This window comes from Balaenoptera acutorostrata, chromosome 1 (assembly GCF_949987535.1).
Source record: "Balaenoptera acutorostrata chromosome 1, mBalAcu1.1, whole genome shotgun sequence".
Lineage (NCBI taxonomy): Eukaryota > Metazoa > Chordata > Mammalia > Artiodactyla > Balaenopteridae > Balaenoptera > Balaenoptera acutorostrata.
In genome coordinates, this window is record NC_080064.1 from 15,329,017 (window position 1) to 15,355,008 (window position 25,992).

At 49.4% G+C, this 25,992-nt stretch overlaps 1 protein-coding gene across 20 annotated transcripts in view; it reads right to left on the reverse strand.

Annotated features, from left to right (window-relative positions):
* TMCO4 (transmembrane and coiled-coil domains 4) overlaps nt 1–25,992 on the reverse strand; it is a 93,588-nt gene that overhangs the window by 49,676 nt on the left and 17,920 nt on the right. For 18 of the 20 annotated variants that reach the window (XR_009009130.1, XM_057551908.1, XM_057551915.1 and 15 more), the window contains 6 exons: nt 19,895–20,069; nt 19,142–19,169; nt 9,432–9,564; nt 2,258–2,355; nt 1,911–2,054; nt 1,016–1,135 (listed from right to left, as the gene is read on the reverse strand). Coding sequence is in view for 19 of the 20 variants with exons in the window: in XM_057551908.1 (XP_057407891.1) it covers nt 1,016–1,135; nt 1,911–2,054; nt 2,258–2,355; nt 9,432–9,564; nt 19,142–19,169; nt 19,895–20,069 (698 nt within the window). In the remaining variant the exon portion in view is untranslated. The remainder of the gene's footprint in view (nt 1–1,015; nt 1,136–1,910; nt 2,055–2,257; nt 2,356–9,431; nt 9,565–19,141; nt 19,170–19,894; nt 20,070–25,992) is intronic. The other 2 variants (XM_057551935.1, XM_057551941.1) reach the window with 1 other exon arrangement.

The window sequence follows — 25,992 nt, forward strand, 5'->3', positions numbered from 1 at the left end:
TTGTGGAATGTCACTAAAAACCAGGTGCTTTCCACACGTTACCTTGTTTAATTTAATCTTCGTAAGTGCCCTGAAAGGCAAGGATAATTTGTTCTACTTTACAAATGAAGCAGCCAAGGCACAGAGAGGTGAAGTAAATTGCTTGAGGTCACACAGCCAAGATGTACTGATTTCTCACTTATGTGTTGAGACTCCTTTGCTATCTTCCACTTGCTCTGAGGATAAATTCAAACTCCTCGCCACAGCTCACGTGCTCCTGTGTGATCCGGCCTCACCCACACTCCTGTCTTCTAGCTCCTTGCTCAAGCCATCCTGTGCTTCTCTTGCACCACTAGGCCTTTCTACATGCTGCCCTTTTGCTTGGTATTCACTTCTTTCTCCTTCCTTCTCTGGCTACTTCCCAGCCAGTCCTTAGCCTAAATGTCACTTCCTCCAACAACTTTTCCCTCACTCCCCAGAAGCACTCTGTGCCTGCCCTATTATGCCATCCATAAAGCTGCCCTGTAATTACTTGCTCAGTGATCTGTCTTCTGCCTTGGACCATACGTTCCAGGGGAGCAGAGGCCATGACTTTGCTGCCCACCACTGAATTCCTAGGGCCTGGCTCAGCGTCTGGCACATGCTCTATAAACTCTGTGGAAAGGATGGATTGATGGGTGGGTAGGTGGGTGGTTAAATGGATGGATGGATGGATGGATGGATGGATGGATAGGTGGATGCGTGGGTGAATGGATGGATGGATGGACAGATAATGGATAGATGGGTAGATGGATGGATGGATAGTTGGATGGATGGATGAACAGAGGACGGATGGATGGATGGGAAGACAGATGTGGGATAAAGTCATCTCACCTCTCCAAGTCTCAGTTTCCTCCTCTGAAAAATAGGTCCCCCCTACCCACCTCCTAAAGACATACACAGGCAAGAGCCTAGGCCAGGGTCTGGCCCACGGCAACAGACCCAGCTCAGCCAACATCCACCCCCTTCTGCATCCTTTTCTGCCCCTGGTCCTCACGGTATTTGCCGGATGCCAGCCATCCCGTGATGGCGATGGTGATGTGTAGCTGCCTGCCTTCTGTCAGAGGCAGAAATGTGAACTCTTCAATGGCCCCGACACGCTTCTTCATCTTGTATCCTAAAGACCCAGATACAAAAGTGAGAATGGGGGTCACTGGGGACCCTGGGGAATGTGAGAGTGGCTCTGTGTACTCACACGCTCACAGTGACTGCCAACCGTGTGCCCTGTCCCTTGACAAACGTCTCGTGTTTGAACTCATTAAGGTCGGTGCCATTATCGTCCTGACTAGAGATGAAGGTAACAGGTTTCCAAGGGCTGGCTAGCGCCCAGCTGGCAGAGCTGGGGTTGAAACTCAGAGCCCAAGTTCGGAACCGCCGCTCTGGCCTGATTCAGTGGGAACTACATCTTCTTCCCGCCCACGAACTTCGGGAGTGTAACACACCCCTCTCAGTGAAAGTGGTGTGAGCTGACCGAGATTCTCAACGTGGGAAGCAACGTGCCACTTAACAGGAAACTCAGTGTGTCACTGGGGAGCTACTGACACTATGATTTGGGAAAACTCCCCCACGGGATGCTGGTAAATGAGGGGTAGCCATGTGCTCTCTTACAAGAGGAAGCTCAACCGTCTCTGAGGCGGCCTGCCTGGGAACTTCTTAGATGGTGACAAACAGGTCCAATCAGACCCTTTCCAAGAAGTCTACACCAGGTGCAGTTTCTCAAACTCAGCCTTCTCCCGAGCCATGCCAAGCCATCCACCCAGTTCTCTGTGAAGCTTTGCTATAAGTTCTGGCAGCGCCAGGACTCAGAGTGAGAAAAGCCACATCCTCCCCCTCCGTCTCCCAGGGAGCCCTCACTGGTGAGAATCTGGGCCACCACTCCTTCGGAACCTTACCTGTCAGGCCAGCTCCAGCTGCACCGAACAGCGAGGTCATGACAGCTATGCCGGCCGCTGAGCCCAGAGCCGCTGCCCCGGCACTGCCAATGATTGTCGCGGCGCCGGCAGCAACGAGAGGGGCAGCCAGACCCCCAGTCACGCCTGCGAGGAAAGCGGCCCACGGTGGGCAGAGGTGGGAGTGAGGACGGGGCCTGCTGCGTTCTTCCTCCACCGGCCTCCCACTGCCTCTCCTGGACAATACTAGGGAACGCACCTACTACGTGCATGCGAGGAGGGGTGGGCTCCCAGCCTGGCATCACCCCTCACTCCGCGCTGCCCTGGCCAGTGCCACCATCGCACCTTACCGATCACTGTCCCGCCTCCCAGAGTCGCCAGGCCTATCAGGAGATAGCGCTTCCACTTCCTCCGGTTTTCTTTCTTCTTCCGGGATGCCTCGGCCATTCTGGGGGGGGAAGAGGTTGCTCTCTAGGACTGGCTGTGTCTGGGATCCCCTGACACCTCCCCGCCTCACCAACCCCCAAACTGGGATCAGTGCTGGGTGCTCTGTCATGCAGAGCGAGGTACCAAGGTTACCTTGGACCCATTGATGGTTTTAAAAAGCTGACAACGTTCTAAAACCCAGCTGGGGAATCCCAGTACGTGGGATGTGCTACTTACCCAACGGATCCATCCTAACAGGGTTGCAATTTGAATAATGAAAAGACAAAAAAATAATAATAATAATGGCAAAAGAAGCACAAAAATATCTTTACACAGATGGACCCAGAATGAGTACCAGATAGAGTCACAGACATCATCACCTCACTCCTTCCTTCCCCTCCCCCCACTCCGCCATCTGAGCCCACCTCCCTCTGGAAGGAATCTGGAAACCAATTTCCTTCAGATTTATCTTTTCAAAGAGGCGTTAGACAAAGGTCTGTACTGGAGACCTTGGCCTTGGGGCAATAGCTAGAACCGTTCAGACTTGAAATTTGAAAGTGACAAAATGTAGCAAAAGGGAAGCATTTAGAGTAAACTGGGGTCAGGTGAATCCTGAGAATGGCCCAGGAGAGTCACTAAACCCAACTTTCCTGTCCAACATCTGGCCCCCGGTGCTTTGGGGCAATAAGGAGAAGGATGGGAGACAAGGGTGGGGCAGTGCGGTCACTACCAGTGGGAACTCTGAACTGAACTTGGAGTTTGGACAACAACTCAATGTATAGAGCGATGGCAGATGACGATGATGATAAAAGAAGGGTTAATGTTTATTGAGGACTTCCAACATGCCTGCCACTGTGCTTTGCACTTCGAATGGTTTATCTTATCCTAGAAGCAGTTTTATTATTGTCTGCATATCACAGACGAGGTCACGGATAAGAGTACCCGCCTCCTGAGCGGCAGTGGGGATCAGCAAAAAAAATGTCTGTCAAGCGCAGAGCTTGACAGTTGGCCCTGCGAGTGGGGACCGAAACAGTGGCTGTTGCCATGAAACTCCATCTCCCTGAAACTCAGTTCCCCCTTTTGTAAAAATGGGGACAATAACATCTCCCTCATAAGGCTGTTGGTTTGTAAAGCTTCAATTATTTCCTTCTTCATCCCTTCGATCAACAAACTTTTATGGAGAGTGGACAGCAGGCTGGAACTTTTGTGTGTCGGCGAGCAGAACAATGCAGTACTCAACCGGAACTGTTTCCTTCCCATCTCTTGCCTCCTGAACCATACGTGATAGCGAGAAACAGTTCATCCTCCGGTCAGTGAAAAGAAGTTGGATTTGAGATGGGCTTTCGGAGACCCGCTATGCTTTTTGGTTGTCTGCCCGCTCACCTCAACCAACTTTCCCCTAAGCACCTCTTGGGGGTACAGCACAGCACTTCTCGGTTGCTTCACTATTGAGTGGAAACCAATTCTCCATGATCACAGGTGCTGGGTTTTCATGATTGAAATTCACGCCCTCAGATGTGCGGGAAGAGGCCGAACCACATGCATTTAGCAAAGCGGAAGGCAGGATGGCGATGAAGGGCATGGGTTCTGGTGTCAGGTTTCAAATCCTGTAAACTAGGCTTGAATCCCCCCTCTGCTGTGGTGGTGCATGACAATCCTCCAGGTGTTCAGTTATCCCTCCTGCGCTGGTCCTCCCTACGGAACAATTACACATCTCTGCCCTGTTGAGCTGAGAGGTTCCATGACCCGCTTTAGCCAGTAGCTGGAAGGGATATGAGTCACTTCTGGCAAAAACTTTATGAGTCAGTGCAGCGCCTGGTAAGTCTCCTTTTGCTCTGTCTCGAGACCAGCAACACTCCCAATAGAGGTCACCCTGTCAACTGGGACCCAGAACCAAGAAAGTGTGGTCTAAAGCCACAGCCAACTTGCAAGAAATGCAATTTCGTTGCTGTAAGCCATCGAGATGTGGAGGTCATTTGTTACCGCAGCAAAACCTAGCCTATCCTGCTGGACAGAGCCACTTACTAACCTTGGGACTATGTACAAATTACTTGTCCTGAGTTTCCTCATCCATGAAGTGGGAATAATAATAGCGCTGAATTCCCAGGGGTATTAGGAGGGCTAAACCTACGGTGACTGGCATACTGTAATCGTTCAATATGTTTATTGCTACCATCATTCCTTCCGTGGTTATGATAATTTCCTCCATAACACAGGCTGGAGATATACTTTGGCCCTTAATTGCTAGTACCAATCGGGGCAAACAGGAAGGGTGGACATTAGTTGCTTTCGGCAGAGTTCAAGGCCTGAGGAGAAATTCCAGCTGCTGAGGGCGTACAAGAGGAACACACAGGGGCTACGAGCAGCTTGCTCTGTGAACCAGCAGCATCTTGTTCAACAAACACTGCCTGGGAAATAGTCTGCAAATCTGGGGTGAAGTCTTTGAGCCCAGCTCTGCCATGATCTCGCTGGCTCCCCTGATTTTTCTGAGCCTCAATTTTCTCACTTAGAGACTGGAAATAGGAGGGTGATGAGAGCACCACCATGTGACCAATGTCAAGCAGGAAAGTACAATCACAACTGTCTGCCCCCCTTTCTCCCTCCCTCCTGGTCCTCCCTCTGCCCTGAGGATAGAGTCACCTCTCCAGCAGGACACTCAGGCCCCCTCATGACCTGGTCCCTGCCTTCTTCACAGCCTCATCGTTCATCAATTCCTAACTTACACTCTACCCTCCAGAAACACTGAACTGCCTGCAGGCACACTGCCCACGCCTCAGTCCTGTGTTCCTGCTGGCCCTCAGCGGCCAAGGACCTTCTCACCTTCGTCTGGCTAAACATTACTCATCGTTCCAGAGTCACCTCCTCGCCTGCCTGAGCCTCAGGGTTGCCTACATGCTCCGACTCCAGGCCTCCCTAACCCTCTGTACTGTATTAGCCTGGAATTCTAGACCACTGATTTTCAAAGGGTGGGCTTTGGATCAACTGCATCAGAATCCCCAGGGGGTAGCTGTTAAAAGCACTACTTCCTGGGTGAGGAAACCACCTGTAACAAGCTCTCCAGTTATCTCAAGTTTGAGAATCGCAGGGCTGAACCTTCGGGACACAGATAAAGCCTTTCCTGCGTTCCACCCTCAGCAGCTGGCCCTGGGATTGGCACCTGGATGGGGCTCAGAAGACGTTTTTTGAAAAGAACCTACTCATTCCAGCAAGAATTGGACGTGAACATCTTGTTGCAGGGATCTATTCTCCCACTCACTGTCCGTTTCTATGAAAACCAGAGGGCACATACATTTTGGCTAAATAAAATATTTAGCCAGAGTATAGGCCAATCACCATCAAGAATGAAATTTCTGGGATAGTAGAACAAATCTAGGATGTTACAACATTTTCATGATTAGTACAGATTTATTATTAAGAACATAGTCAAATTCTTGAGTGGGTGCCCTTGACATTTCTTAGCACCGTCTGCTTCTAGATTGTTCCTGCAGTGACACCTGCACATCTGGGATACTAGACAGTCATCACTTTTAGCTGAGTTTATGGAGGGGGAAACTCATAGCCTAAAGGGAATAAAATAACTAAAGAGTAAATATCGTTCTTGAAGCTGTTTTATTTAAATGTATAAATGCTAGTATATCAGATCAATTTTATAAAGATTGGATTGATGATATACTCTAATCTCTAGTATTCTGCTTTGTATTATTATTATTATTAAAAAAAATTTTTTTTAGCTGTGTTGGGTCTTTGTTGCTGTGCGCGGGCTTTCTCTAGTTGTGGTGAGCGGGGGCTACTCTTTGTTGCGGTGCGTGGGCTTCTCATTGAGGTGGCTTCTCTTGTTGCGGAGCAAGGGCTCTAGGCACGCAGGCTTCAGTAGCTGTGGCACGTGGGCTCAGTAGTTGTGGCTCGCGGGCTCTAGAGCACAGGCTCAGTAGTTGTGGCGCACGGGCTTAGTTGATCTGCGGCATGTGGGATCTTCCCGGACCAGGGCTGCGAACCCGTGTCCCCTGCATTGGCAGGCGGATTCTTAACCACTGCGCCACCAGGGAAGTCCCTGCTTTGTATTATTATTTGAATGTTTATAAACCCTTGCTGAATCAAAAAGAATATAATATTTTCCCTAAAACTTATTTAGCTAAGGCACTCTCTCTTAATGTACACCTGAACTGCCAATCGATTTCCTTATTTAAGTACTTGAATGCTCTTAGTAACTGTTTTGTATATAAAATGAATAGCTTTCTCATTAATCATTAATTATCACAGCATTTCACTCCTGCAATAACTTCAGTTGTCTGAATTTCAACCTCTAAAGCACAAGAGGAGAGGCTGGCTCTGAGTTACATCTATGATGCTTCCTATACTGGGAAGTGAGAATTCAGAGCACGACACTAAATCCAAATGAAGCCCTGTTCCTATTACTGACTTTGCCTGCTGGCTAGGCACCATGGCAATCTCTGTCATCACATAGCCTCTGGCCACACTCATGACCTGGGATGCCAGAAGTGACCTTGAGCTGACATTCCGTGTCAGCTTCCCAAAGACAGAGGCTGAAGCCAAAATGCAGATTTGGGCCAAATCCCAGGCTGAAGTCACAGATACCTTGTGAAGAGCAAAGACACCCACACTGCTTATCTCATGGGTCCACAAAGAAATTTCCCTCACTGCCACCTTATCTCCCATGAGAGGGTGTTCCTTACCTTTACTGCCCTCACCACCATCCTTTTCTTTTTTTTAAATCACCTTCTCCAGTAGATAGCGAGGGAGTGCTTATCTCTGGGGAGTCTAGAGACACATTCCTAGTAAAAGCTCAGAAAGCCCCATAAAAGAATTATCTTCACTGCCTTCATCAGAATTAAGGATGAAACCTCGGATTCTCAATCATGCCTTGAGGGATGCAGTAAGCGATGTTCAGACTGGATAAGGAGGTTGAATCAGAAGGTGCCACTGACCAGCTGGGTGGCCTTGGGTGACTTACGTCACCCTTCTGACATCCTGTTTCCTCCTCTGCAAAAGCCTCAGGGGATTGTAATGAGAACCCAATGAGATGGTATCTTGTACCTGCATCTAGAGAGCACTCAATAAAGGTTAGATGTAGACCATGTTATTATGATGGGATCAGTATCAACCTCCAGCACCGCATTTGCTAACATTTACTATGTGTCAGGTGCTGTTCCAAGCTTTTGATATGTATTAATTAATTTAACCCTCTCGACAGCCCTGTGATGGAGATACTACCACTATCCTTGTGCTAGAGATGAAGAAACTGAGGCACAGAGAAGTGAAGTCACCAAACAAGTAGGGGAAGCTTGGATGGCCTCAGGGCTCGGACGGAGACCCGAGAACAGAAAGGTGGTACATCACACCCTGAACTCCAGTTGCAAAGGATCGCCGTGCGGTGCTGAGTGAGAAGCTCACCTTGCAGAAACACAAAACCTCAGAGTTAAAAGAAACCTACATACAATTCGATACTCTACTTGTACAGGTGAAGAAACCGGTGCTGGTGCCCGGAGAGGGAAAGCAACGTGCCCAGGGCCACACAGGGACTTAGCAGCAGAATCAAACAGAGAACCAGGTCCCTTGGCTGACCAGTTCCTATGCTTTCCCTGTGTCTCAGACCCTTCCAGAGACCATAGATAGAATCTGAGAGGTTGCCAAAGTCCCTAAAATTGAGTTAAAAAATGACACCTGTGGAGTATTTTTCTGAGGAAATGGCCCACGTAGTAATAACAGCAATGATAACAGTACTATAGCAAATGTTGATATTTATCAACTAGTAACTCTGTGCAAGGCCTGCTCGAAGCGCTTTACGTGTACAAACTCATTTGAGCCCCACAAGAACCCTATGAAGAGGGTGCTATTATTAGCCCCATTTGCAGCTGGGGAAACCAAGGCCCAGAGAAGTTAAAAAACTTGTCCAGGATCACACGGCTGGTAAGTGGCAGAGCTGGGCTCTGTTCTACACATTCCCTGAGCTGGCACTACTGGTATTATCAGAACAGACCCTCTGGGTAATGTGTTTCTTTCTGACAACAGATTTCCAAACAATACTTAAGAGTTTCCTTCATTTCAAGGCATACTTGAGGGATCCAGGTGTTGGCCCGGATCCAGGTGTTTCTTTATTGACACAGCTCTGGGAGTCAAAACAAGTCTATTTTCAGGTTATTTCAACAGACCAAGTTTCCTCCTTTCTCAAGGAAACAACCCCCTCCCTTTGCCCTACAAACCCTGGCAGGAGGGCGGCTCCAGTTCTGAACTTGGCTTCAAAGCTAAATTCCCAGCTGGGCTGTCACAGCCTGGCTGCTCAAAGAAAGCCTTCATGGCCGAACAAAACCCAAGGCTGGGAGATGTGCCCGGTGCAAGGAGCCCGCAATTAGGCTGTGACTGGGACTGATTTATTACCCTGGGATTAGATGCTGTGTAAGGTGTTCTGCAAAGAGCTGAGCTCTGGCCAAGTTACCAGGAAAATTTCCCTCGACACACACCTGACCATACACAGGTAGCAAAGCCTCTCGACAGCTGGCAGGTATGGGGGCATGTGGGGGAAGGGAAGGACTCATACTTACTGAGCCCTTGCTACATGCCAGCCCTGGGCTGAGCACTTGATAATACAATTGCATTTGTTTTCCACAATGACCCTAGGAGGATGCTATTCTTATTCCTAGTTTACAGATAAGACTATTATGGCTTAGAGAACGGGGGTGGGGGTGGGGGTGGGGGGCACCCACCCAAGGTCAAAAAGCAAATAGGTGTCAGAGGTGGGATGTGAACCCAGGCCACTCTGGCCCACAGACAAGGTGTCACAAGAGCTGAGGGGGTGTGGGGTGTTGGGGCCACAGAATGTTAAAGTCACAAACTCATGGCCCTTAGCATTCATCCATTCAATCCCCCCTTCCTACAAATGAGGATGGAGGCCCAGAGAGGAGAAGTGACTTGATAAGGCCACACAGCGAGTCAGGGCTGCCCTGGGACTCTCTGTCCAGTGCTCTTCCCACCTCAGTGCACCATCTCTTAATGGGGGGAGGGGACACACAGGATGCTGTTATCTGAAGAGTGGAAGTCCTTGATTCCTGACGGGGGGCCAGGGTCGCAGGGCACACTTACTCAGATTCCTCCTCTTTGGTTTCCTTCAGGCTCTCAAGGAACATCTCTTCGAGGAGGTCCAGCTCCTCCAAGGGCACTCGGAGGAGGGAGGTCACGTGGCAGATGAAGACTCGGGCCCGAGCATCATAGCGCCCTGGAAAGAGAGAAAGAGCATGGGGTCAGTTCAGCTTCTAAGCACAGAGATGTTAACAGCAGCGCAATGGATGAAACCCAAACCTCAGATACATCCTAAGCACACAGCCCCAAGAACCAGTCAGCTGAACAAGAAAACAGCTTCTGGGGCAGAACAGTGTGCAACTATTACCCATATGGATTGGAAGAAAGGTGGCGTTTTTCACCAAATTAGCAAAGATCAAATTTGCACATCCCAAAGCTGTTAAGGATGTGATATGATCAGAAGCAAATCCAACTCCATCATGACCTACAAGGCCCCTGGCCAACTCCACGGCCTCACCTTCTAGAATGTTCCTGCTGCGGAGCCTTTGCACTTGTGTTGTCTCCACCAATGGGAAGGCTCATTCCCCAGATCTTCTTGTGAGGCTCCTCCTCCTCATTCAAGTCTCTGTTCAGACACCTCCTGCCCAGAGATGCCTTCCTGACCCCCGGCCCCCATTACTCTACCCCTTTACCCTGCGTTTTGTTCCACACAGAGCTTGCCTTGCTCTGACATCATATCCGTTTACTTTCGTTTGTCTCTCCCCGTGAAGTATAAACTTTGTAAGTGTAAACTCTACACTGCTTTATCTCCAGTCCTTAGGAGAGTGCTCGGCACAAAGAATAAATGTTCAATTAATGACCTGACAGACCTGGGTACAGATACTATTTGTGTGTCTAACCTTGGGCAAAGCTCATCCTCGCTCAGGTGGAAGTGGAAATAGTAAGTTATCTCACAAAGTTTTGAGGAGAGGACTCTGGGTCCATGATGGGTCCTTAATGAATGTTGCAGAACCAGCCTCCTCTGCTGGGTGTCTGCAGTGCTGCACGGTAATTTTATACTAAGGTCGTAGTAGCTACGATGACCTCAGCTTCTGCAAAATAAACCAGTTCCTTCCTCAAACTAGGGTCCTTAGAGCGAGCCGTGGTCTGGCAGCACTTGCCCAGCTGCCCTCGGCCGCCTCCCTGGATGAGGACCTGTCTGTGTGTCGGGAAATAGACACCACAGGCCATGTCTTGGGGTTACTGATCAGCTAAAGTTCCACGAATAAAGGAGCTCCCTGCTCCCTCCTAGGATCACAGACTATTGCACGTAGGCCGTAATCGACCTGTGGAAATTAACAAGCCTTGGCCATGGTGATTAACTAATGGCAGTTATTATCAGCTACTAATTCATACTCCATTGGTCAAGGCTGCCGTGATTCAGTTTCTGGAATATAGACTGCCAGGTGCACAGGTGATTAAAACCTCCCAAGGTATTCTCGGGCACGGGACTCTGGAATGTCAGCCTCGTGTAAGGGTCATTTCAAGGACCTTGACAGCCAGGCTGCTGGACTTGGAGCTGAGGTTCTATTTAAGGCAGGTGGTGAGTGGTGGAGGAGGGGCAGGAGTCCTGGGCTACCCAGGACAACTTGCCAGGTAGCCAACTCACTCCTCAAGGGCCAATCCGTCCTGTCTCAATAAAAAGCCCAACTTGGGGTTCAGGCCAAAAGCCTGGGCATCGTTCTTGATTTTTCTTGTTGCCCCTCCTCAGACATCCAATCTACCAGCTAATGTTGACAGCTGCACCTCCAAAATGTATCTTGAGTCTGACCACGGCTCCCCATCTCTGCTGCACGGCCACTGTGACTGCCATCGCTCTTCAAGGACCAGCCATTGCCCTGGTTCCTCTTGCCCCACACTCTATTTGCCACACAGCAGCTTGAAGGATGAAGTCATAAATCTGATTGGGGTTCTCTTCCCCAACTTAAAACTCTCCAATGCACTTAGAATAAAATCCACATTTCTTCCCATGGTCTGCAAGACTGTACATTTTCTAACCCCTTCCTGCCACTCTCTACCACCTCACTTTCTACCGGTCCCTGTTTCCACCAGTATTTGTCCCACCAAGAAACCAAGTTCATTCCTGCCCCAGGGCCTTTGCACTTGTTGTTCTAACTAGCAAGCTCCTGATCTGAGAAGGTCTGGGTGCATTCATGCCTGGAGGAAGTGGTGTAATCAAGATGACTCCTCCTCCTGCTACCTCTGCAGGGAAGGAAACCAGCATCAACGGTGCTCCTAACAAATGCTGGGCACCACTCAAGAAGCTTGCATTCCTGATTGCTAATCTTCCCAGTGGTCCTGGGAAGCTGGTATTATGATGCCTCATTTTGCACAAGAGGGAAGAATGGGTGCAGAAAGGCTAAGAAACTTCCTAAATCAGGGGTCCCCAACCCCCAGTCCACAGACCGGTACCGGTCCGTGGCCTGTTAGGAACCGGGCTGCACAGCAGGAGGTGAGGGGCGGGCATCCGCTGCTCCCCACCACTCCCCATCGTTAGCATTACCGCCTGAACCATCTCCCCCACCCGAGTCCGTGGAAAAACTGTCTTCCACGAAACCGGTCCCTGATGCCAAAAAGGTTGGGGAGCGCTGCTCTAAATCACACAGCTGAGAGAGCCGTGGAATTTGGGTTAAAACCCAGGATGCCAAAGTTTCTGTTCATTTCACTGTGGCTGCCTTTTAAAGGCAAATCTACTTGAGGGAATTCCCTGGAGGTCCAGTGGTTAGGACTCCGAGCTCTCCTTGTGGAGGGCCCAGGTTCGATCACTGGTCAGGGAACTAAAATCCCACAAGCTGAGCGGTGCAGCCAAAAAAAAAAAAAAAAAAATATATAGAATAAGGCAAATCTACTCGAGTGAGTTTTGGGATTCCAGGTCAATCCCATGTGGTCAGCTGTGAATCCTATCTTCTGGGTGCATGGGATATGTGGGGTGCACCCACAATCCCAGGCATAGCCCTAGGCCATGGGCCAAAGGTGCACACACAGGACCCATCACCCGGCAGCCTGTTCTTTGGAAAATCTTGGTGGGGGGCGGACTCAGGGATCTTGGTTCTGCCCCCAGGGGGCAGGAGTATGCCAGCCTCCAACTGCTGGGCAGCCCCAGCACCCACCCAGACTCCGCCCTTGGAGCCCAACTGGTCCTTCTGGCCTAGGAAGAGCAAGGGACATGTCCAAAGTCACCCAGTGTGTTTGGACAGACCAGGGGGCAAAACAAACACTTCTGGGCTCCTTTTCTCACCAGCATCTCAGTAGAGAAGTTGATGCACTTTGCACTTCACAATCCAACACTGTGCTGTGCATTAAAGGATGAACAGTGCCCTTGGAGCTTGACACTAAATGCCAGGTGCACCCCAGGCGCTGTGATAACCACCACCACCTGCCCTACATTTCCAAATGCACCTCCTCAGGGAGCAGTACAACCTCCATTGCCAGGCACTGAACCAGCCTCTGTTCTCAGTATGGATCTGAGTTCGGGAGCCAGAATGACCTGCCTGGGGTTGAACTTGCCTCTCCTCGGAGAGCAGCAGAATCTCAGACCTTTGGGAAGAGATCACGGCCAAACCCTTCCCTTTGGGGACCGCCCTCCAGACCAAAGGAAAGGAATTCAGAGGCAGAAACTTCAGCCTTTGTTGCGACACAGACTGGGGTTTGAATTTTCATCTGACTACCTACTAGCTGAATGGCTTCAGGCAAGTTTCTTGACCTCTCTGAGCCTCAGTTTCCTCATCTGTACAATGGGGGCAAGAATACCCTTTTAATCTGGCGTATGTTGAGATGCAGGCAGAAGATGCATGTGATGAGTCTGGCCAGCACCTGGGATGCAGTAAGTGATCAAGAAAGGGTGGCTAATAGTATTCTTTTTATGGTAAATTGTCAAATTTCCTCTATCCTTAGATGCTAAGAAGCCAGGGTTGCTGGGGTGAGGCTGTGAGCTGCTGCTGCTGTATCAGCACGGGGAACCTTCGTCTCGCCTTTCCCTGCGGTCCGAGGACACTCTCAGGCCATATTCATTCAACTGATTACCCAGCCTACTGCACTGCCATCCCTCGATGGACCAACTTTCTTTTTTGGCCATGCTGCGTGCCTTGTGGGATCTTAGTTCCCCGACCAGGGACTGAACCCGGGACCTGGCAGTGAAAGTGCCGAGTCCTAACCACTAAACAACAAGGGAAGTCCCCCAACTTTTCTAATTGTACATTTTATGTAACATTTAGAATATTTATACCCAATTTTACCCTCAATGAATTTTTTTTCATATAAAGGAAACCACACCTTACTCTAGTCCCACGCTCCTCCCCCCATCCCCCCGCTGGGCACTGGGCTGACTTACAAGTCTGCCCAGGGTTTTCACTTTGGTGGGCAGAGCGTGGCTGGAGGGGCGGGACTTTTTTTTCTTTTTAAATTTAATTAATTAATTAATTTTTGGCTGCATTGGGTCCTCATTGCTGCGCACGGGCTTTCTCTAGTTGTGGCGAGCGGGGGCTACTCTTTGTTGCAATGTGCATACTTCTCATTGCGGTGGCTTCTCTTGTTTCAGAGCACAGGCTCTAGGCGTGCGGGCTTCAGTAGTTGTGGCACGTGGGCTCAGTAGTTGTGGCTTGCGGGCTCTAGAGCGCAGCCTCAGTAGTTGTAGTGCAAGAGCTTAGTCGCTCTGTGGCCTGTGGGATCTTCCTGGACCAGGGATAAAACCCGTGTCCCCTGCAATGGCAGTTGGATTCTTAACCACTGCGCCACCAGGGAAGTCCCAAGGGACAGGACTTCTAAGATGCACCCTGTCTCAGGGCAGGACTTGAACTCAGATGGTTTCGGGTATGACTCCTGCCTTTTCTCTTCACGGCTCATTTTGGGGGGACAATTAAGGGCGTCCAACGTGGCAACAAGCTTACTTCAAGGCCAGTGGTCATGGGAGCAAAGGGGGCCTATCTGAGGCCCTCCTCCAGCTCCACCCTCTCAGCTGCCGGCAAGATTGGCCAATCCTCTGGCCTCTACCACATGGGGTGCCCACTCTTCATTCTGGCCTCATCAAATCCCCTTAAAGTCAGCTGTAAGGATGAGGATTTTATCATTTTATCTCCATGTAGGAAGCAGAACAGCAGTTAAGCATGGACTCTGGAACCACAGTGCCTGGGTTCGAATCCTTGCTGTGTGACCTCGGGCAGGTGATTTCACTTTCTGGGCCGCAGCTGCCTCTTTTGTAAAATGAGGGACAGGAATAGCATCTACCTCCCAGGGCTGTTGAGGGGTTTAAACAAATTGTAAAGCATTTTTCTCAGGGCCTGCACACAGTAGGCACTCAATGAGCATCGGCCCTGGTTAGAACTACTCCCAGCACCTAGCAGACGGCCTGGCACACACAGTGGGGGCTCTGTTCTTATTTGCTGAATGGATGAACCAGCCAGTTTCAATACTGATAGCAAGCTTTACGAATCTTGAGGATCCTGATGAAGAACCTAGCCACCAGCTGAGAACGTGGTCCACCACGACAAACGACCAACCTCTCAAACCTTTCTGATTCACTGGGGAGGTAGGGTTTGCAATTCAGTAATAAAGACCAGGTCAGAAAGTAGAGCCAAGTTTGAGGTGAAGGTTGTTAGGTCTCATGCAGCTGCATGTCGTCGGGTTCCATGGCCTGGAGTCAATGTTATCTTTGGATTCAGAGAACAGAGGGCAAGAACCATGCTTCAGCTTAAGTCTCCTGAGCACATTCACCATGAGACTCACTGCCTTAAATGGAATTTGAAACTTACTTTGAAATGCCACCTCGGGTTACTTAACCTCCTGAGCCAAATTTCCTATCAGTGGGGATAACAGTATCTACTCTAGCAGTTGATTTGAGGATTATATACGATGCAATAATTCACCATCTGTGTACAGGACCTAGGAGAGCAACTAGGTAACTTATAAAGATTACCAACTGCAAATAAACCAGCCCCAACTGAGACGGCCAAATTTTGGGTCCTGAATCCATGGTTCTCAACCAGGGATGTTTTTGCCCCCCAGGATATCTGGCAAAGTATGGAGACATTTCTGGTTATCACAACTCAGGAAGTGCTACTGGCATCTAGTGAGTAGAGGCCAGGGATTCGGCTAAATCTCCTACATGGCACAGGGTGGTCCCACAACAAAGAATCATCCAGTCCCACATGTCAACAGTGCCACAGTTGTGAAACCCAGTCTAGAGTTGGCTCAGATTTAGTTTAACCTTCAACATATAAAAGGCTTATTTTTCCCAGTTGTGTGGGCAAGAAGCTTCATGGATTGTTACTGGATGAGGAGAAGAAAATGATTGGCATGCACAAAAAATTCCACCCAGCTGCCAAGATGGCATCGTTTTGTGACTAAGATCCCAATATTGTCAGTAAGGGTCAACCTTCCAGGAAGTTCAGAGACGTGCGGCTTTTTGTGTTGATTTCTTGGGCTGATTCCATGATTAATCACCCTGTCTCACACCCAGAGAGAAATGCAGTAGCACAGAGAGTCTTCTTCTGTGCTGTGTGTCCTACCCCATCAGTCTCTGTAGAAAAAAGATGTTTTAACCCTCAAGTTCAGACAAACCACCTTGTTAGTATCTAAGCTTGTGCTCTAAGGAAGGGACATCCATCCTTCTTTCTATCCATCCAACCTTCTATCCATTTATCCATCCGTCCCTCCATCCCTTCATCCATTCCTCCATCCCTTCATCCATCCATCCACCCAACAAGTACTAAATGCCTACCATGTGTCCATCAGTGTTGCAGACATTGGGATATGATGGTGAACAAGCCAGACAAGGGCCCTACTCTCATGGAGCTTATGGGAAAGGCCTTGAACAACTGGCCCAGCTATGACACCGACCTTCTCCTTACAAGATCCTTGACTGTGTTCTTAGGACCAAAGACAGTTTTGTTTTGCTCTGAAGTAGCATCTGGCTCTTGCCTCTCATTTGTATTTGAAACTGAAGTTCAGAGAAGTTAAGTGACTTGATCAAGGTCACACAATGAGAGTCTCAGAGACAGGATGAGAGTCCAGGTTTTCTGGTTCCCAGGGCTTTCCCATTTCACCGCCACCACCATGCCCCAGTGGCACTCATGGCCTGCTTCCTGCATGCCAGCTCTGCTCTGAGCACTTTACCTGGGTTATTTCATTTAATCCTCACCACTGCCCCATAAGGTAAAAAGTACTGTTTGTTCCCATTTAACACCTGAGAAAACCAAGGCACAGAGACATTCAGGACCTTGCCAAGGTAGAGCCTGAATCTTAACACCAGGCAGCCTGATCCCCAGATGCACCCAGTTCTTGGTCCCTGGTTCTTCATTAATAACGATAGAGTTGGACATGACAACTGTAGCCACTCCCACTCCAGGCCTCCTTTTCTCATCTACAGACAGACCTCGTTTTACTGCTCTCTGCCTTGATTGTGCTTTGCAGATACTGCATTTTTTTTTGTTTTTTTTTTAAACAAATTGAAGGTCTGTGGCAACCCTGCATCCAGCAAGTCTATCAGTGCCATTTTTCCAACAGCATTTTTAAATTAAGGTATGTCCATTGTTTTTTTAGACACAGCGTTACTGTACACTTAATAGACTACAGTATAGTGTAAATATAACTTTTATATGCACTGAGAAACCAAAAATATTCACGTGACTTGCTTTACTGCGGTGGTCTGGAACTGAACCCGCAATATCTCTGAGGTCTGCCTGTGTCTGATGAGAGGGTCGTCTAGATGGTTTGAGGGGCCACCTACCTCTGACCTCTGGGGAAATTTTGAGCCCTAGCGCCCACTCCCATTGGGGTCTCAGTGTGCCAGTGAAGCTGCTCCTGTTTGTAGATGCCGGCGTCTGGTGGGGCTTTGAGATAAACCAAAGGCACTCCTCAGATGCTGTCAGAGACTGGTATTCTTTAGATACGAGGTATTATTATATTCCTGTGGGGATGCTGCCACATTCCTCAACCCCCGTGGGTAAAATCTGCTAAGGTTTTTGTTAATAGCACTTGTTTTAGAATGTCCAGCTCTGCCACTTACCAGCTTAGGCCGGTTACTTCACCTCTCTGGGCCTCAGTTTGCTCGTCTGGAAAGTGGGAGTGTCTACATGAAAGGATGGCTATGAGGATGATGTGAAACAATGCTTGACAAGGGTCGGGTACCATGACCAGCATTAACAGGTGCTTAATAAGTGGTGGTTATTCTCAAGAGACATTTCAAAGGCAATGCCGGTTTAGAGGCTGCCTACGAGAACACCCCTGGGAGGGAATGAAGTACCAGGTGATGACATTAGACAGGCTGTTTCAAACCCACTCCAATTATTCTGTGAGAGCCAGGCCAAGGTCACCCACAGCAAAGGGGGTAAGTTAAAGTGTGCTTTAAAGGGTGCTCCTGGGAGCTCAGGAGGGCTTGTGATTGGCAGGCGGGGGCAGGAAGCAGGCTAGGATGAACGTGGCTCACCGGGTGAGGAAAGGGAGAGAGTGAGGCCGACACAGGAGTGCTGGGGCAGCTTCTTCTCCCCCGTGACAAGGCGGTGGGGCAGAGCGCTGGCCCTGGAGGCCGGAGGCCTGGTTCTGACCACCAGGCCACCTCTGCCACTGTGTGCTTCCGGGAAAGCCCCTTCCCCTCTCTGGGCCTCAACCTCTCCACCTGGGAATATGGGCATCTCATCCAAGATGACCGAGACCTGCAAAATGGGAACAACGACCTCCAGCACCCCTCAGGGGGCCGAGAGGGCTCCGTGCCTGTACAGCCCTTGGCAGCAGGCTGGGCGCCCAGCAAGCGCTCAAGAACTGGTGCTTTGCTTTTACCGTGATTATCACGTGAGCGTGTGTGTGCTGATGGGCTGCCTTGCTCTCCAGCAACCTGAGACTCAGACCTCCGTGCAAACCCACCCCTCACTCCGACAGCGTCCAGGACGATCGGATATTGTTATTCTTCCCTTACTTCTGTTTGGAAAAGAAAAAAGTGATAGAGCTGAGGATTTTCAGACCAACTCCACCACATCCTCAGACCACAACTCAGCCACGTGGCCTCACCGGCTAAAAGAGAAGTGTTACTTCAGGTGGTGCCCGCCTGAAAGCAGGGGCTGGGCCAGATCACCCTTGGGCTCCCATCTGGCTCTGAGATATGGAGTGAAAGCATTCTGTGCGGCTAGACTAGGGCTAAAAATATACACTGGGGTTTGAGCCTTAGAGCTGCACTTCTCAGACTATAAACTCCACGGGAACAGCCTGGGGTCTCGTGTAGGTGGAGAGCCCGCTCGGCCCCGGCCCCCGTGACCCTCCTCTGAGCGTTCCTTCCAGCCGGTGCTCCTGCACACGCTGTTTCTGCTGTTCTGCTGTTCCTAGCCTAGTTTTGTTCTTCCTCCTCTTCTCACCCCTCCCGTCCCCCACAAGCCAGGGTTCCGGCGGGGAGTGGGGGGGACTTCCCTTACTACACAGTGTAGAGGTGGTTGGGATTTCATTTTCAATTCCGTGCTCCTTCTCCCTGTTTGCCAGCAGAACAGACCTCAGAGGGCAGGAGCCAGACTCCAGAGCTACTCAGAAGGTGGAACCGCAGGGCACCGTTGCGGAATCAATAAAACCGCTAAGAAGCACCACCCGGCGCTTGGCGTGAATGGAGAGCTTCCGGCTCCGCAGCTCTACTGGCTTCCCTTTCCTTTCTTGCGCCAAAAAGGCCACTGGGGACGGGAACGCAGGGGCAACACCTACCACTGGCTTCACTGGCTGAGGTGCAGATACGTGCCCCACAACTTATGAAATCAACTCACCATCCTTGAGTGAGAAGCTCAGAAGGTCCTGAGGGAAGAGTAACAGGAATTAGCAATAGGTTGATATGTAACCAGCCTGCGCATTTGACAAATATTTATTGACCCTTAAGAAGTGGGAGAACAAGGCAGACAAAATACCTCTGCCCTACATTCGAGAGGTGAGCCAGACAAACAAGTAAGCAGATAACTGAATAAATGCGTGAGAATTTCAGGGAGTCAGATGAAGGAGGGGAAGGGCTGTTTTAAATCTGCTCTCTTGACCCACCGATAGCCTGTGTCAAGCTTCTGCCTGCTTCAAATGCACACAGAGCAGGTGAGTGACATGCCCAAGGGCACACAGCAAAGCTGCTGCTTCCAAAAGGAGGCACCACAGCTTAGCAGTCAGGAGCACGGGCTCTGGAGTAAGACTGCCAAGGTTCAAATCAGCTGTGTGACCTTGAACAAGTTACCTAACGTCTCTGTGCCTCCATTTATCATCCTACCTACCTAATAAAATTGCTTGGAGAATTAAATGAGTTCATATTAGTAAGGTATTAGCATATAACAAGTACTGTTTTAGTAATAAATCGATAGTAAATATTCAATAATGATAATTCAACATTAGCTATGATCGTCATCATCATATGAAATTATGATGCAATATTTAATCTTCCAATTCCCCCCACGCCACTAGAAGCGATATTCAGGCTGACTTTGAGAGGAAATTATCTGTTCTACTTTCCCTGGCAGCCGCCACCTGGGCGATGGGTGTACCTGAGTGATCACCAGTGGGTGGTCCTTCAAGATGGGGTCCTTCAATAAAATCTGAGCAAACATGTCTGCTCCTTCGCCTCCCAGGCCGCTGGCAAAAGCAGTCATGGTTGGCAAGACAGCTTCGGACAAGTCCAGCCACTTCACCAGGCCGGCCACAAAGTCCGTGCAGAAGGATCTGAAAGACAGACACAGCTGAGATCCTGGACCGTGCATCTCATGATATGAGGTGTGTGCAGGGATGTGAAGACCTGGCACTTACAAAAAACCATGGTGACTGTGGCCCATGGAATACGGAAGAGAGACAAAACCTGATTTCAGGTGTGTGGACTTGAGTTTCTTCCTCCACCAAAACTTTGACCACAGGGCTGATAAACCACAGGAATGAGGGTAACGAGCAGTTACTGACCATACGCCCTGAGGCCGGCCTGCCCTGGGGGCTATGGAATCAAAAATGAGCAAGATGGGCCTTGGATGAGAAGCTCACAGCGGGGTGGAGACTTGGACGGAACTAACTGATCCAGTGCCGTGGGATATGCTAGGACAGAGGCAGGAATCAAGCCCCGATGAGTCCAGAGAGTCCAGAGAGGGAGCCCCAAATCCACCTGTGAGGTGAGAGGCAGTGACCAGAAAAGGTTCCCACACATGGAGATTGGCTGCTGTTGGAAATGGCCACGGACATGCTTTCTGGAGACACACTGGCTGCTGTAGAAGTGGATAAAGTGCAGAGAAGTCTGTCCTCCAGCCGTGCCCACCGCCACCATGGGGGCTCTGTCCACAGCAGTCATTTGAGTTGAGTCCCACGGGGGTCCCTGGGTGGGGGATGGATGGGGTGCTCCAGGAGAGAAGGGACCCCAGCAGCTGCAGGAAACACATGGCACCTTGGGGACCCCAGAAGAGTCCACATCAGGCTTTGATTCCAAGCCACCACTGGGATGCGGGACAGGGGAAGCAGATCAGAGGGGATTAGACCAGTGCAGAGAAAAGGCTTCCCAGAGACAAGCAGAGCTCCCTGGTAGAGAGGGCGACCTCAGGAAGCTCCCCGCTTGCACCACTCGGCTCCGGTTCCCGGGGATCCCGGGCAGCCCACCCAACGCATTCTTTAGAGCTGCTGCTGCCAAAGCCCAAGTAGAGAGATCTCTGCAGGCCGGGCCTGTGACAGGAGCAGTGCAGGACTCGGGTTCAAATCCTGGCCCTACCACTGTTTTGGTCCAGGTCCCTGGGAAGCAGCTCTGAAATGATTATTGGGGATTCCGTTGGGGTCAACGTCTGTGAATGGGCAGGGAGGATGCAGGACTGGGCAGGGAGATCCAGTCTCAACAGAAGCCTCAGCTGACCCTGCGGGGAGATCTGAAGATGGGGTGACCCTTGAGAACTGCCCCCAGTGGGGCAACAGGGCTGGGCTTTTATACCCTTATTTCAGACAGTCATCGGACAAAGGCCGCCCCAGGAAGGCGGCAGAACCTTGGGTGAAGTGGCTCTCTTCAGCTGAGGCAGGCCCAGGCTGTGCTGGAAAGCCCTCTCAGTAGCTGGGGGAAAGTCCTTCACTCCTTTTTTTTTTTTTTGGCCATGCCACGGGGCATGCGGGATCTTAGTTCCCTGACCAGGGATCAAACCTGCGCCCCCTGCCGCGGAAGCATGGAGTCTTAAACACTGGACCGCCAGGGAAGTCCCAGGAAAGTCCTTCACTCCTGAAGGACATCTGAGCGAGTAACTCGACCTCTCTGTGCCTCAGTTTCCTTATCTGCAAATGGGTCTAAGAAACCAACTTCATAAAATTGTTTGAGGATTAAATGAGATGATACATATAAAGCACCCCGAGCAGGGCTCGGCAGGCAGTAGATACTCAACTAATGTTAGTTGGCATCACTATTTTATTTACAAGGTGGCCAAGAGAGGCAGTGGAGAAGAGGGTTGAGTCGGGCTCTAATGTCTGACCCCTCGGGGGAGTCCTGGCTCCCTCGGTGTCTGGCTTCATGCCCTACTTCACCTTAGCTTTACTCTCCTCTGTTGTAAAATGAGGATGATAATAGGGCCTGTCTCATAGATTGGCTGGAAAGATTAAATGACATGATAATAGTGCCTGGCAGACGATAACCCTCAATAAATGTTAGCTACTGCTATAACAATTATTGTAACCTACCCCGCTACAATTACTGGGATTACCCTGGAATGATGTGTGAGTGTATATGCGGGGAGGGATGACTAAGTGAATTGAGCATTACTTCCGGGTAAACATATACGTAGTGCCGAGGGCAGCAGCACGGCCTGCCCTGTGTCCATGAAGGAAGTCCTGGATGTAGAGAAGCATCTCATAACAAGAGTGGAGGGGTAAAGAGCACGAACTCCAGTTCATATCCCAGCTCTGCCACAAGCTGTGTGATCTTGGACAAGTTACTTAGCCTCTCTGTGCCTCTGTTTCTTTATCTGTAAAACAGTGGCGATAATGATGAAACCTATTTCATAGGGTTGTTGAAAGCTAAGTTAACATTTGTCATGTGCTTAGAGCAAAACCTGGCACATATAAAGCCCTATATAGGTGTTTCTTTAAATGAACAAATGAATTAATAAATATATATGTAAAGTGCCAGTACAGCAATCTATTAAATAAGAAATAGCATTGTAGGGCTTCCCTGGTGGCACAGTGGTTGAGAATCTGCCTGCCAATGCAGGGGACACAGGTTCAAGCCCTGGTCTGGGAAGATCCCACATGCCACGGAGCAACTAGGCCTGTGAGCCACAATTACTGAGCCTGCGCGTCTGGAGTCTGTGCTCCGCAACAAGAGAGGCCGCGATAGTGAGAGGCCCGCGCACCGCGATGAAGAGTGGCCCCCGCTTGCCACAACTGGAGAAAGCCCTCGCACAGAAACGAAGACCCAACACAGCCAGAAATAAATAAATAAATAAAAGGAGTTCCTTTAAAAAAAAAAAAAAAAAGAAATAGCATTGTAGAATGGCAGGGCCTTGGTAAATGCTTCTAACGTGACTGGTGATCTAGTTGAAGCACATAAAAATCAATAGCAACAATGATAATAAATGGTGATCACAGAGCAACTATCTGTCAGTCCCTGTACTTAGTGCTTCATACACCCGGACTCATTTACTTCTCATTACAGCCCCATGAGGGAGGGAGGTACTATTTTTACCCCCATTCTAGAGATAAAGACACCCAGAACCAGAAAGGTGTTTGTTAGTTTGTTTTGTTTTTTTTGGCTGTGCCACATGGCTTGTGGGATCTTGGGTCACTCAGCAGTGCAACTGCAGAGTCCTAACCACTGGACTGCCAGGGAATTCCCCAGAGAGGTTAAGTGACAGCTCCAGGGTCCAGGGTTCTCTCTGACTCCGGAGGCCATGCTTAACCACTGCAGAGATCGTCCCTCTCCAGCAATCACATTCCTTGGCACCCACCGAGTGCTGGGCACCGGCTAGGCTGGTGCATCCATCTCCCCTCTCATCCTTGCTGTGTCTTGAGACAGAGCCCTGGGCTGTGGAGGTTAAACACCATATCAAGGGTCTCCTGGCTGGGAAGGGGCAAAGCCTCATCTGGAATCCAGGTTCCCGACTCCTAGTCCAAAGCTCCTCCTATTCACTAGGGGCTGGAAAACTACACCAGGGGGCTGCAGCCCCTTTTTTTTTGGAAACTAAGTTTTATTGGAACACAGCACGCCCATTCCTTTACATGCTGTCTCCCGGCTGCTTTTAGCCTACATGGAACAGCAAAGCTGGGTGACTGCGACAGAGACCACAGGGTTTTGCAAGCCTAAAATGTCTAGACTTCACGGACAAAGCTTACTGACCCCTGCTCTACACCATTAGTATCTTCATGTTTAATAAATAGAGTTCATTGTAAGGAACAGCGTCTGTGACGCTTACAGCATGGAAGAGAGATAAATAATTTAAAGGCTTGCTTTTATGCCCCATGTGGACATAAACTAACACAGAATGTTTTCTAAAGATTACTGAAACCAACAGCATATCTGGGATTTACAACCCAGACTGAGGTTGGTTTTAAAATGTGTTTTGAAGACTGAGATCAACCAAGTGGAAAGAGGTGGCATACTGCATTGTAACTTTCAGGAAGGAAAGTGCCCCCAAGGCAGATGCTTCCGGCTCAGCCACATGTGCTTAAGACCATACTTGGATTTTGTGGGGGACACAGAACAATAACTTCTCCATGTGCCCTCCCAGGCGGTGCCCAGCACAGGCCTGGCACACAGTTCAGGTTCATAAATATTTGTTTATGTGAACAAAGTATGCAAAACTCTTCCCCCGCCTATCTACCAGCTTATCAGGTAGGGATTTATCAGATCTGAGAAGCTTCTGGAAAGATAGAGCTTCCCATGTATGGCACAGGTATGGGCTAGAGCAGGGAGAGAGTTGGACCCTTGCAGGAGATGGGACCCTGGCTTGCTTGGGGACAGAACATCCAACGAGATATATTCTAACCTCTAGATAGAGAACGTGGTTTCATTATTAATAATGAGAACATCCAACGTTTGTTTGGCAGTAGCTCTGTGCCAGGCTCTGCAGGGGCCATCAACACGTTCCTTCCTCAGGACCACCCTCTCTGATGGATGGCCGTTTCTCAGCAGCAGTGATTCCCCAGCCCCTTCTTCCTGGCCAGTAGAAGCCCCTTCCCATGACAGAGACAGAGAATGTCAAGTGCCTTTATTTTTTCCCTGCCTCCCTTGCAGGTGAGGCGAGGGCATTTGACTAGACCTAGACAATGATACAAAAGGGGAAGCCTTCTCAGGGAATCCCGGGAAAGAGTTCCTCCCTGATGAGAGACTTGAAGAGAATCCCTGTCCTCCTCTTCCTTGCCTTGGGTCTTGTTCTGTGATGGTGTGATGTATGGCACTGCAGCAGCCATTTTATGATCAGGAGGGGGAGGCTAAGAGAACTGCAGAAAAGCCAACCCAAAGGCTTTTTGAGGTGCTGTATCAATGCTGGAACTCTCTTCCTTTTGATTTCTTGTTAAGTGAGAAAAACAAATCTCTTATTGTTTATTTATTATTTTTAAAAAAATTTTTTTACATCTTTATCGGAGTATAAATGCTTTACAATGTTGTGCTAATTTCTGCTGTACAACAAAGTAAATCAGCTATATGTATACATATATCCCCATATCCCTTCCCTCTTGAGCTTCCTTCCCACCCTCCCTATCCCATCCCTCTAGGTCGTCACAAAGCTTTGAGTTGATCTCCTTGTGCTATGCAGCAGCTTTCCACTAGCCATCCATTATACATTTGGTAGTGTATATGTGTCAATGCTACTCTCTCACTTCATCCCAGCTTCTCCTTCCCACCCTGTGCCCTCTAGTCTATTCTCTATGTCTGCCTCTTTATTCTTGCCCTGCCACTAGGTTCATCAGTACTGCTTTTTAAAATTACATATATATGCATTAGCATACGGTATTTGTTTTTCTCTTTCTGACTTACTTTACTCTGTGTGACAGATTCTAGGTCCATCCACCTCACTACAAATAACTCAATTTCATTCCTTTTTATGGCTGAGTAATATTCCATTGTATGAATGTGCCACATCTTCTTTATCCATTCATCTATCGATGGACGTTTAGGTTGCTTCCATGTCCTGGGTATTGTAAATAGTGCTGCAATGAATATTGTGGTACATGTATCTTTTTTTTTTTTTTAAATAAATTTATTTATTTATTTATTTTTGGCTGTGTTGGGTCTGCATTGCTGCACGCAGGCTTTCTCTAGCTGCGGCGAGCAGGGGCTACTCTTCGTTGTGGTGTGCGGGCTTCTCATCGCGGTGGCTTGTCTTTGTTGTGGAGCACGGGACCTAGGCGTGCCGGTTTCAGTAGTTGTGGCTCGCAGGCTCTAGAGCGCAGGCTCAGTAGTTGTGGCGCACGGCCTTAGTTGCTCCGTGGCATGTGGGATCTTCCTGGACCAGGGCTCGAACCCGTTGTCCCCTGCATTGGCAGGCAGATTCTTAACCACTGCACCGCCAGGGAAGTCCCTACATGTATCTTTTTGAATTATGGTTTTCTCAGGGTATATGCCCAGTAGTGGGATTGCTGGGTCATATGGTAGTTCTATTTTTAGTTTTTTAAGGAACCTCCGTGCTGTTCTCCATAG